Consider the following 11,784-nt stretch of genomic DNA (forward strand, 5'->3'; position numbering starts at 1 on the left):
TGAGTGGCGTAGGAAGAGCTGTCATGTTCTTATCCTCCAGTCCATGTATGCGCTGAGCTTTCCAGTGCCAAGTTTAACTGTAAAATAAAATCGTTTAACAATGCTCCAGTAAAAAAGAAAATCACTTGTAAGTTTACTGTGTAAACATTCACCCAAAGCTCAGACTTTAAGCTTCTTAATAGTTTTAAAACTTGTGTCTGAGTGGGAAATGAATCGTAGGCCTTCTGGAGACCTAGCACCTGAAAAGGCTTTGTAGCCAAGGCTGCCTGGGGAACTCCTTTCTCATTGCTTTGCAGGTTTCGTGAAGAGCCAGGAAGGAGAAAATGAGGACGGGAATGAAGGGGAGCTTGTGGTAAAGTTCGTCGATGCCCTTCCAAAGGTAAACTGGGACTGTGTTTCCATATCCGTGCAGAAGAGAAGCCTTAGACTTGCATCCCGTAAGCGACATTGCATCTTTTGCTGATATAAACACTGCTTTGAGGAACGTGGTTGTGGTCCTGTTTACACCCAAAAGGGACCATAAGAATGCAGGATGGGCTTAAGCTACACAGAGTGTGTTATAAGCAGGAAAGGACTTTCTTGCCATATACTTTCATCTGTATCAGGAATTTTGCTGGTCCGATTACGTCACTCAGGAGCGTGACTTTTCTCTCACCCTTTTAGTGGACGTAACTATAGTGACAAGTCTTTCAAGCAGGCCCCCTTTTTTTTTTTAAGTTTTAGACGGATGATAAAACAGCTGTGCTGGAGTTTCTTTGCCCTGAGAGACAATTTTTTTTTCTTCTTGGTATTTTTGAGAAAAGTTGACCAAGTATTTTTTACCTGTGTTAAAAAGACCGTCAGTCCCCAGAAGCAGTGTTCTGCCTGTCAGTGTCAAAGACAAGTCCTACCCCTGAGATCGGAGCTGTTCTCCATTTCCTGGCATGGTGGGCGCTGGAAGAACAACCAGAGCTCTTGGATTTGGAGCAAATATGCACGTCAGTACTCTTCTGCATAGCCCAAAAGAAGAACTGCTGACTTTGGAAAGAGTGCCTTACGCTGAGAGATTGGGAAAAAACTCTGTAATAAGTGATTGTAACAACAGCCAAACAGATTTTTGGGAACAGACTGTAATCAGAGTCCAGATCACTTCCTCCTAGAGCAATTTTCAGTCTGCACTGTAGGAAAAAACTGTAGCTCAGCCCAATGTGAGTGTTTGATTTGTAGCATTTTGTCTGCTGTGCTGAGACTGAGAGTGGTGGTGGTGGGGGGACTCTAAAAGTGTATAGCCTTCTACCACAGACCTCCAAACATCAGCGAAGAGGCTGACCCAGGGGGAGTCTGACCCCCTCGTGGGTCTGTCCAGCCAAGCCTTGCTCGTTTGGGTCTGGGGCACGGGGGGAACCATGTTCATGCAGACCACCTCTTGCACTGACCCACGTTAACTTGTCTTTGCAGCTGACTCCAATTATTTCAGACCCAGAATACCTACTGGATCAACACATCCTGATCAGCATTAAGTCATCAGACAGTGACGAATCTTATGGTAAGTGCTTAGCTCTGAAGTCCTGGATGAGTCAAAATCTACTTACATTTTTCCAAAGCACTGAAAGAGTGGGAGACAACAGAAGTAGCTCTTATAGACTGAACTTCTGTGATGCTCTGACTTCTGATTTAGAATTCAAAACATACCAAATACGCTGTGGGCAATATTTTGTGAGGTAATGATGGTTGGGGGACTACGAACTAGAGGCATCAATCTGTGTGAGCTTTACTGCTTCTAGGGAAGAGCAGTGGCTTAAAAAGAAAGGACTTTACAGGAATTAAATCAGGAACAAGTCCGTTTAAATGGTTTTATTCAGAACCTACAAATCCTGTTTCACTTGTACTTACTTGATGCATTTCTCCTGGCTACAGAAAAGTCGTCATCAGTGCTGCTTGCTTCCAAATTCTAACCAGCCAGAGCCTGCAGTTCTTGTCCACAGAAGGCTCTTTGCTGAAATCCCATTAACTGAAATGGCAGTCACAGGCTCATGTTCTCCTTTACCAGTAATGGAATCTCAGAACCCTGTGGGTGTCTCCAATGCCCAAATCCCTCACACATATGTGAAGAAGTGAAATGAATGCCCCTGATTTCTCAAGAGATATTACCCTCCTTACTCTCCAAAGCAGATTCTCTCCAGTAATTTCAGCCCTGTTGGCATAGTGATAGTAGATGACTGACACGAGAAAGAGATTTCAATGCTTTTTTTTTTTCTCAGTCCCAGGCTCATTGTCTCCTTGTCATCCTTTAGGGGAAGGCTGCATTGCCCTGCGAATAGAAGCAACGGAATCCTTAGTTCCTATCCATACTGTGCTGACACACCACGGTGAGAGAACAGGGGTCTTCCAAGGTGAAATCAAGTTACAAACATCACAAGGAAAACAGAGAGAGAAACTGTATGGTAAGGAACGAGATCGCCTCTGCAATGCTCGCTCTAGAGAATATCCATCTCAAAAGATCTCTGATAACTGTCAAGGAATTGAGAACTATCCTTGCAGTGCTTTTAGTCCCCAAAAGGCAAGAACTTTTCATGCTGACTGCAAGGAGATGCAAGTATCATTAGTTCTCAGGAGTATACCTGTACTCTTTCAGAAAGACACGGCAACTCCATTTGGGTTTTTCTTTTTCATCATTCAAGTAAATTCGGCAGACTGAGAGAGCCCCCTGTCTGTCACTGATGCTGATTTTATTGAATGGTGATACCTTATGTCCACTTGCGGTGGCTCTATGACAAGGTGGCGAAGCTCTCCCTGCTCCGGTCACCCAGGGGAACATCTGCAAAGAGCACGTGAGGGTTTCGAGGAGCAAGATCACAGACTTTGATTTTTCTCACCTTGCTACTTGCTGTTCTCTTTCAGAGTACAAAACCAGCCTCACAACATTGACTATTATTGTCAATGGTAAGGTGACCTGTATATGACTGTTTCGGGGATCATGACCTTTGTATTTCAAGATAGATGCTTTTTCTTATGTCAACAAAACGTGATATGTATTAGTGGGCAGCTGAAAACATAATAGCACAACTGTTTAAAACTGTCTCACTGTCATTCCGATAGAGAGAGATGCCTTAACACAAGCAATAACACAGAAAACTTAAGGAGTCGGACTCTGAAGCTGGCAAAACACTCTTCTATGCCTTTTCTTCCCTTCAGATTTTGTCAAGGTTGAACGTGATGAAATTGCTGGGCAGAAACCAAAGAACATCAGCAACTTGGAGCCCAGCAAAGACTGGGATCAGACTAACAGGTAAAGGGCAAGTGGCGAAGTCAGTTACAGAAAACCAGTTGGCTCGATAAATGCGAAGCTGGGCTTGCTGTGGGAGCAGTGTTAAGGCATGGTGAGCACCGGGAAGCTGCCTTTGTGGCTCGCTGTCAGAGCAGGTCAATGCTCTCGTGCCCAAAGCTTCCAAAGCTGGGAATGCCTTAGTCAGACTGGGTCCCCGCACCCCACTTAAAAAGGGCCCTTCTGTTTCCAACAGAAAGTCAAAATCTACTCATCTGATGGCCAGAGAGGCAGCAGCCATTGCTCGCTACTGGGGGAGCGCTTCCTCTTGCCCAGACAACCCGGGAAAGGAGGATGTGTTACGGTAATCTTGCTGCTTTACCTCTGCCGGCTTGGGGCGGGAAGCTCCGCTCAAACTGCCTCTCTTCTCCTTGTCCAGGAGTCATGGGATGCCTCTGGGTAAGGCTGTCCTTTCACTCCACTTTCCCAGGTGCATTTCTTTGCAGGCAGCTTCCTGCCTTCTGCCAGCTGCTCTGTACGGGTACACCTCAAAAGGCCAAACATCTCTCATATCCCTATGCTGCGTGATGCTGCCTGGTGCTGCCACTTGCCTCTGGCTTGGAGGCGTCCTGCTGCAGCTGCTGGCTGAGCCGCTGGGCCCAGAGCCCTCTGACAGCCCCTGTACGTGGCTGCAGAAGCTGAGTGGTCGCTGCAGCCTGGAAATGGAAGCGTCTGCTGTAGCCAGAGGAACTGTCTGGGGTTGGGGGAGGTGGCCTTGGACCTGGCTGCTTCCTCTCCAGTGACCCAGGGGAGGGAGGCACTAATGGGACTCCCACTTACTCTCTGATTCTGAAGCAAGAGTGACAAAAAAAAAAATAATCGTAGGTGGTATTGAATCGCAGAGTCAGTGGGCACTAACTCCTTTGTAGCTGGCAGGGAGACAAAAAATAAAATAAAATGTATTTGTGCATGTATCTTTCTAACAATAATTCTTCTCTCCAGCAGCTCCACTCCCACAGACATTAGCAACCCCAGCTACCTGGGGATGGCTGCGTTCCCTCAGCAGCCCTCTGCCACCAGCCAGCTGAAGCAGATACCTTCACCAGACCAGCCACCTTCTCTCTGGACCTACGAGCAGCCCAAAGAGACTACCTCCTTAATGGGACAGAGTCAGCCGTCCTCCACATCACCTTCCATGTCGCCTCTATCTCCAAAAACATCCCTCCAGCCTCCAGGAAACAGAAGCGTTTGCAGTCGGAGTCAAGAGTATCTGTGAGTCTTTTGAGTTTCGCGCTGGGGCCAGTCCCCTCTCTCCTGCCACTCTGCCCAGTCAGTGTTTCATTATCTGTTATGGAGAGCTCAAGGCGCAGCATGTTCTTTCTGCCTTTTATCTCTAGAATTAGAAAATGGTAATTGAAGGTCACAAGTGCAAACGTTGCATACTCAAAGAAAACTAGCATTAGTAGTTTCTTGGGCTTTTGTGAAAGGAAATATAAGTTTAATTCTCTACCAAGAGAAGAGCAGGAGACTACAGAGTTGACTGTAGTAACAAAGAAATAAAGGGAAGAGTGTGGCATACATCTTTCCACTGGATGGGAAAGAGAGCTCCTTCACATGTCAAACGTGAAGTACTTTAGCTGAGTTTCTACTTACACTGCTATACAAATGTCCGGCTCGCTACAGAAGTTAGCATCCATGTGCTGCATCTGCCACAAGTCTTGATGGAGAATTTCCATCCAGCAATTGAAAATATCCCATCCCTACCCACCTGAGTAAAGTGATGAGGCTTCTCCACCCTAGTGCGTGTGCGCCATTAGTGCCCTCGTTCCAGACCTCTTTTTTCGTAGTGACAGCTGCTTTCTGCGTCTGGGCCGGAGTTCCCTGGAGGATGCATGTGGCGCTCTATAAGCCAGAACTTGCAGAGGCAGCAAGCTCTGCCTCCAGCTGTTACATACCCACCAACACTTCAGCAAGCGCTCAGCTCTTTCTCCTGTGTATACTGACTCCCAGAAAATAACTTGAAGGGAGGAACACAACTCATTTGAAGACACCCAAAGAACACGTGCCGCTTACCCCCCTCTTCCACTCTGCTCAGTGATATTGCGGCTGCTCTTTTAAGTGCCGTGGCGGTTCTCCAGATGGAAGCCTTGCCAAATCAGGCCAAGTCATACAAAACCCACAAAACCTCCCGTGTCCCGTTGTACAGCTGGGCTGTCATTCCGGTCTGAGCCTCGTTTCAAAGGGCTCATCTGTGAACGCACAATGATCATCTCAACCTATAGTCTATAGCTATTACTTATATATTGTGCATTTGGATGCATTAAGGAGTTTTATCCCTTCCCTAGGAATACCACGTGGCATTGGTAGCAAAAGGAGATTGACCTAGTTGTAAAATGCTACAGTATGATGTGAGCTCTTACGTTAACTGTCCAGACAGCCATTTCAGTCCTCTCTGCCAGAGAGATTCTTATTAATATTTAAATTCTGATTTGTGCATGTCGCAGAGCCATCAAAGCGCTCGGCACAGTTTGGCTCAGTAGCTTATCTCTGTTTAAAGGGAAGCCACATATGACTTCCACAAGGCTGCAGTGCAGCAGGGAGTTTATCCAGTACCATGCATATCTGCTCTCTGCTGTCATGTTAATAATGATTAAACAAAGTAAAAACAATACACAATTGTGTCCGTCCCCCCCCCCCCCGGTTTAATTGTTATCCTGTTACCCCTTTTGCACAGTCGGTTTAATTTTATCACGCTCATTTCCTATTCATTTTCTCTTTAAATCAGTCAGTATTTCTTGCCTGCTCTTTACAAATCTCCTTTTTGCTCTGCTTTGATGACCATAGGCCACCTGAACTGGGGAAAACCACAGCAGAGCCTTTGCTTCAGGAGGAGGGACAGCAAAAGCCTGAGATGTTTGAGAACCCGCTGTATGGCTCTATGGCCTCTAAGGGCAAGGTGGCAACAAAGAAAGAGCAGGACTACCCCAAGGCCTTGCGAAAAGAGCAGCCGCCGCTGCCTGATCAGAGCTTTCACCTCCCAAAGTCACAGGAGCCTGAGAGCAGCAAGACCTCTGGCAAACAACCATCGCCTCCTTTCTTGGTCCCCACGCAGCGATTCCGGTCCTATACTTGCTCTGGCCAATCTGAAGAAAAGAGTACAGGCGAAAAGACTCAAGGCAAACCGAAGATGACAACATCATTAGAAAACTCAGCACCACTCAAAAAACTGGTGAAGCCGTCGAGGTCTGAAGTCAACCCAAGCACTCAGGGACAGCACAACAAGCCGCCCCTTCCCTCGAAGAGCCGGGCAGTGCTGGACATGCAGAACTCCAAGGGTCGAGACTATCGGGACAGTTCAGAGCTGCCGCACTCTGGGAAGCATCGGACAGAAGAGGGACCGGTCGGCCGGACAACTACACCGGTGTGTTGCTTGTGAGCGTAAGGCAGGGGGGAAGTGTTATCAGACCGTGGCGTCACACCAGAATACTACGAGAGTAGTGCTGGCTTGGTCGCCATGCCCTCGCTCTGTATTTCCTAACCAAGCTCAGAGGACTGTCCCACAAACCTGCAGGGCTTGCAGAGCAGGGTTTGCAAGGGGATATCTTACAGCAATATTGCTGCTGTCATGTTGTGAGTGGGGCCAGAGGAGGACCACAAAGATGATCCGAGGGCTGGAGCACCTCTCCTATGAGGACAGGCTGAGAGAGCTGGGGGGGTTCAGCCTGGAGAAGAGAAGGCTCCGGGAAGACCTTCGAGCCCCTCCCAGTCCCTAAAGGGGCTCCAGGAAAGCTGGGGAGGGACTTAGAATCATAGAATCATAGGGTTGGAAGGGACCTCTGGAGATCATCTAGTCCAACCCCGCTGCCAGAGCAGGGTCCCCTAGAGCAGGTTGCACAGGAATGCGTCCAGGCGGGTTTTGAATGTCTCCAGAGTTGGAGACTCCACCACCTCTCTGGGAAGCCTGTTCCAGTGCTCTGCCACCCTCAAAGTAAAGAAGTTCCTCCTCATGTTTAGGTGGAACTTCCTATGGTCAAGTTTGTGCCCATTACCTCTTGTCCTGTCGCTGGGCACCACTGAAAAGAGCCTGGCCCCATCCTCCTGACACCCACCCTTTAAGTATTTATAAGTGTTGATAAGATCCCCCCTCAGGCGTCTTTTTTCCAGACTGAAGAGACCCAAATCCCTCAGTCTTTCTTCATAAGAGAGGTGTTCCAGTCCCCTAATCATCTTGGTAGCTCTCTGCTGCACCCTCTCCAGCAGTTCCCTGTCCTTCTTGAACCGGGGAGCCCAGAACTGGACTCCAGATGTGGCCTCACCAGGGCAGAGCAGAGGGGGAGGATGACCTCCCTCCACCTGCTGGCCACACTCTTCTTGATGCACCCCAGGATGCCATTGGCTTTCTTGGCCACAAGGGCACATTGCTGGCTCATGGTCACCCTGTTGTCCACCAGGACTCCCAGGTCTCTTTCAGCTGAGCTGCTCTCCAGCAGGTCAGCCCCCAACCTGTACTGGTGCATGGGGTTATTCCTCCCCAGGTGCAGCACCCTACACTTGCCCTTGTTGAATTTCATAAGGTTTCTCTCTGCCTAACTCTCCAGCCTGTCCAGGTCTCTCTGTACGGCAGCACAGCCTTCTGGTGTGTCAGCCACCCCTCTCAGCTTTGTGTCATCAACGAACTTTCTGAGGGTGCACTCTATCCCCTCATCCAGGTCATTGATGAATATATTGAAGAGGACTGGACCCAGTACTGACCCCTGGGGAACACCACTTGTCACTGACCTCCAACTAGACTCTGTGCCCCTAATCACTACCCTCTGAGCTCTGTCTTTCAACCAGTTATCTATCCACCTTACTGTCCATTCATCAAGCCCACTCTTCCTAAGCTTCCCTATGAGGATGCTGTGGGAGACCGTGTTAAACGCCTTGCTTAAGTCAAGGTAGACCACATCTACCTCCCTCCCCTCATCTATCCATCCAGTCATGCCATCACAGAAGGCTATCAGATTAGTCAGACATGATTTCCCCTTGGTGAATCCATGTTGGGTACTTCTGATAGCTTTCTTTTCCTCCACATGCCTTGAGATGACGCCCAGAACAAGCTGTTCCATCATCTTTCCAGGGATGGAGGTGAGGCTGACCGGCCTGTAGCTCCCCGGCTCCTCCTTCTTGCTCTTTTTGAAGACTGGAGTGACATTGGCTTTCCTCCAGTCCTCAGGCACCTTGCCTGTTCTCCAGGACCTTTCAAAGATGATGGAGAGCGGCCCAGCAATGACTTCCGCCAGCTCCCTCAGCACTCTCAGGTGCATCCCATCGGGGCCCATGGACTTGTGAATATCTAATTGATCTAACTGATCCCTCACTCGATCCTCCTCAACCCAAGGGAAGTCGTCTTCTTTCGCCGTTACTTCCCCCAATGCCTGGGACTCCTGAGGGCTGGGCTGAGCAGTAAAGACCGAAGCAAAGAAGGCATTCATTAACTCCGCCTTCTCCACATCCTCCGGCACCATGGCTTCTGTTTCATTCAACAGTGGGCCCACAACTTCTCTGGTCTTCCTTTTGCTTCCAGTGTACTTGTAGAAGCCCTTCCTGTTGAGCTTGACATCCCTGGCCAGGTTTAATTCCAAGGCGGCCTTGGCTTTCCTTGTTTCATCCCTGCACGCTCTGGCAGCATTCTTGTAATCCCCCCAAGGGGTCAGTCCCTTCTTCCACTTATTGTAGACTTCTTTCTTCCACTTGAGCTTTTTCAGAAGCTCCTTGCTCAACCATGCAGGTCTCCTGCGTCCCTTGGCCCATTTCTTTCTCTTAGGGATGCACCAATCCTGAGCTTGGAGAAAGTGGTCTTTGAATATCAACCAGCTCTCTTGAGCCCCTTTGCCTTCCAGAGCCCTAGCCCATGGGATCTCTCCAAGCAGTTTCTTGAAGAGGTCGAAGTTAGCCCTCCTGAAATCCAAGGCTGTGATTTTACTTCTTGATGTTTTGTGCGTGGTACCCATGATCCTGAACTCTATCATTTCATGATCACTACAACCTAGGGTACCCCCAACCTTAATGTCCTCCACCAGTCCCTCTGTGTTTCTCAGTAGCAGGTCCAGAAGTGCTCCTCTCCTTGTTGGCTCCTGTACCACCTGTGTCAAGAAGTTATCATCAATGCACTGGAGGAGCCTCCTGGACTGTGCATGCCTGGCTGTGTGGTCTTCCCAGCAGATATCAGGGTGACTGAAGTCCCCCATTAGAACCAAGGCCTGCGATTGCGAGGCTACCTTCAGCTGTCGGTAGAAAGCCTCATCAGCTTCCCCATCCTGATCAGGTGGCCTGTAATAAACACCCACAACAGTGTCCCTCATATTTGCCTGCCCCTTCATCCTTACCCATAAGCTCTTGACCCTCTCGTCATCCACCCCTAGTGAGAGCTCGATGCATTCCAAATGCTCTCTCACATAGAGTGCAAGGCACTTCTTACAAGGGCATGTAGTGATAGGACAAGGGGTAACGGCTTCAAACTGGAAGAGGGGAGATTTAGATGAGATCTGAGGCAGAAATTCTTTGCTGTGAGGGCGGTGAGCCCCTGGCCCAGGTTGCCCAGAGAAGCTGTGGCTGCCCCATCCCTGGAGGCATTCAAGGCCAGGTTGGACGAGGCTTGGAGCAACCTGGTCTGGTGGGAGGTGTCCCTGCCCAGGGCAGGGGGTGGCACTGGATGATCTTTAAGGTCAACCAAAGGTCCAACCCAAACCATTCTATGATTCTGTGAAACCATGGCCTTAGTTTTGCCCGAAGTTTTAACTTCTTTTGGACTATTTAAGCTTGATGGCCAGAAAAGGAATGCAAATAGTCAGCTGCTTTGTTATTACTCATTTGGTGCATACTGTGTTGTTTCTGAGAACGTCCAAACTTGGCCTGACAGCACAAATCTACAGTATTGGCTGACAAATTTGCTTAGCTGTAATTTAAAAAAAGACAATTAAAAGTAGTTATCTATGGGAAACACTTATTAACTTAGAACAGTGGTGTCCAAAAACATTACTGAACCCCCTACTGAAATTATCACGATAATCATGCATCTACTTTTCTGGGCTGGTGGGTTTTGGTGGGGTGGGGTTTTTGTTTGTTTGGTTGGTTGGTTTGTTTTTTCTCCAGAACATCATGAGCTGGATGAGGACGAGTAGGGAAGATCTTAGTAAATGGTCTTGGAAGAAAAAGAGAGCCCACTTGAGCAAGCTGTAGGGTTGTTTTTTATTCCATCAAAACTTTTAGACTTGACAATAGATGAGCTGATGTCTTCTCTTGTCTCAACAGTGAAAACGACATGGCAGATGGCACCCTGGGAGGAATCCTGATGGGAAGAAAGATGGAGATTACTGCTTCGTTCACACTGATGTCCTCTGGTCTGGTTCTAAAAAGACTGGGGGGGTTTATTTTTGAGGGTGCATCCCTCTCTATGATTACGGAAGTGTTCTAGCTGAGAAGTTTATCCTGTGTTGCTCAGAGCAAGAGGAGCCCGGACCACAATACCAAATGCAAGTTAGCCCTTTGTAGTGTCACTTTGGTACTTCTATTAAGAGGCAGGTGGTTAAGTACATGCATTAGTAAATGTTTTGAAAAAGAGGAAGGTACGTTATAAGGACTAGGAGATGGAAGGGGTGTATTTCAAGAACTCCCTTTCTATGAAAGCAAAATTTTTATTTTGTGTTACAGAATTCCTATTAAAGAGTGATATGTAAAAGAAAGCATTTTGAAAGCGGTACGGCTCCAACAGCATGTCCTATCCCCAGAGCAAGGCGTTAGGGGAGGGTGGGAAAAGAGTCTGACTGGCAGATACTGATGAATGTCACACACTGTCAACGGAGCCAGCTTTGCCTCTTGTGTGAGCTCCCCGGCTGCATACACGCATTATTCATGCAGAGGGCAAGGGCTGGCCCTGGGCACTGTAGCTCTTTTTTTTTTCCCTAGCAGGTAGTGCTCTTGGACCCCTAACAGACAAAGGGACATGTGAGAACTGCCTGCAGAAATGGGAGAACAGGCAGGGTCCATCGGCAGCCCGGGAGCACAGCTGCCTGACGGGATGGAGAGCAGTCCTTCCAGCCCGTCTTACAGCAAGCACTCTGCTTTTGAGGGACACTGGCTGGCTGGTTTTGTAGCATTCGTAATAGATTAATGCTGACCTTACTGTACACTTTTGTTCATTGACTGAGAATGAATAATGTTAACATACTTGTAACTTCTGTTATATTCCTGTTAAGTATTAATGCCGTGGTTACAATTAGGCTATGCCTGTTTGTGACTTAATCGTTGCTATTGTTTCCATGTTGATTACTTAAAAATAATAAAATAGTCACCTGTCTGATCATTCTTTACTGACCATTCAGAACTGCCTGCATGTGATTCCACTTGAGCTGGGTGTTACACCAACTCGCTCAGGGACAGCAGTCCCTGCCCAGGAGAAACACTGATGGCACCAAGGAGTGCAGGGAAGATGCCACAATGCTGCTGATGCGATATTGCGATGCGGGACACGTTTGTCCATGAGCGCAGAGCCTTTGTGG

At 48.2% G+C, this 11,784-nt stretch overlaps 1 protein-coding gene across 3 annotated transcripts in view; it reads left to right on the forward strand.

Moving 5' to 3' along the window:
- INPP5D (inositol polyphosphate-5-phosphatase D) overlaps positions 1-11,577 on the forward strand; it is a 60,431-nt gene extending 48,854 nt beyond the window's left edge. For 2 of the 3 annotated variants that reach the window (XM_063339238.1, XM_063339236.1), the window contains 8 exons: positions 297-379; positions 1,438-1,525; positions 2,274-2,423; positions 3,175-3,268; positions 3,501-3,608; positions 4,247-4,516; positions 6,089-6,665; positions 10,538-11,577. In XM_063339238.1, coding sequence (XP_063195308.1) covers positions 297-379; positions 1,438-1,525; positions 2,274-2,423; positions 3,175-3,268; positions 3,501-3,608; positions 4,247-4,516; positions 6,089-6,665; positions 10,538-10,540 — 1,373 coding nt within the window. In that variant the 3' untranslated portion in view covers positions 10,541-11,577. The remainder of the gene's footprint in view (positions 1-296; positions 380-1,437; positions 1,526-2,273; positions 2,424-3,174; positions 3,269-3,500; positions 3,609-4,246; positions 4,517-6,088; positions 6,666-10,537) is intronic. The other variant, XM_063339237.1, reaches the window with a different exon arrangement.
- Positions 11,578-11,784: the final 207 nt, after the last annotated feature.

The sequence above is a fragment of the Chroicocephalus ridibundus genome, chromosome 6 (genome assembly GCF_963924245.1).
Source record: "Chroicocephalus ridibundus chromosome 6, bChrRid1.1, whole genome shotgun sequence".
Classification (NCBI taxonomy): domain Eukaryota; kingdom Metazoa; phylum Chordata; class Aves; order Charadriiformes; family Laridae; genus Chroicocephalus; species Chroicocephalus ridibundus.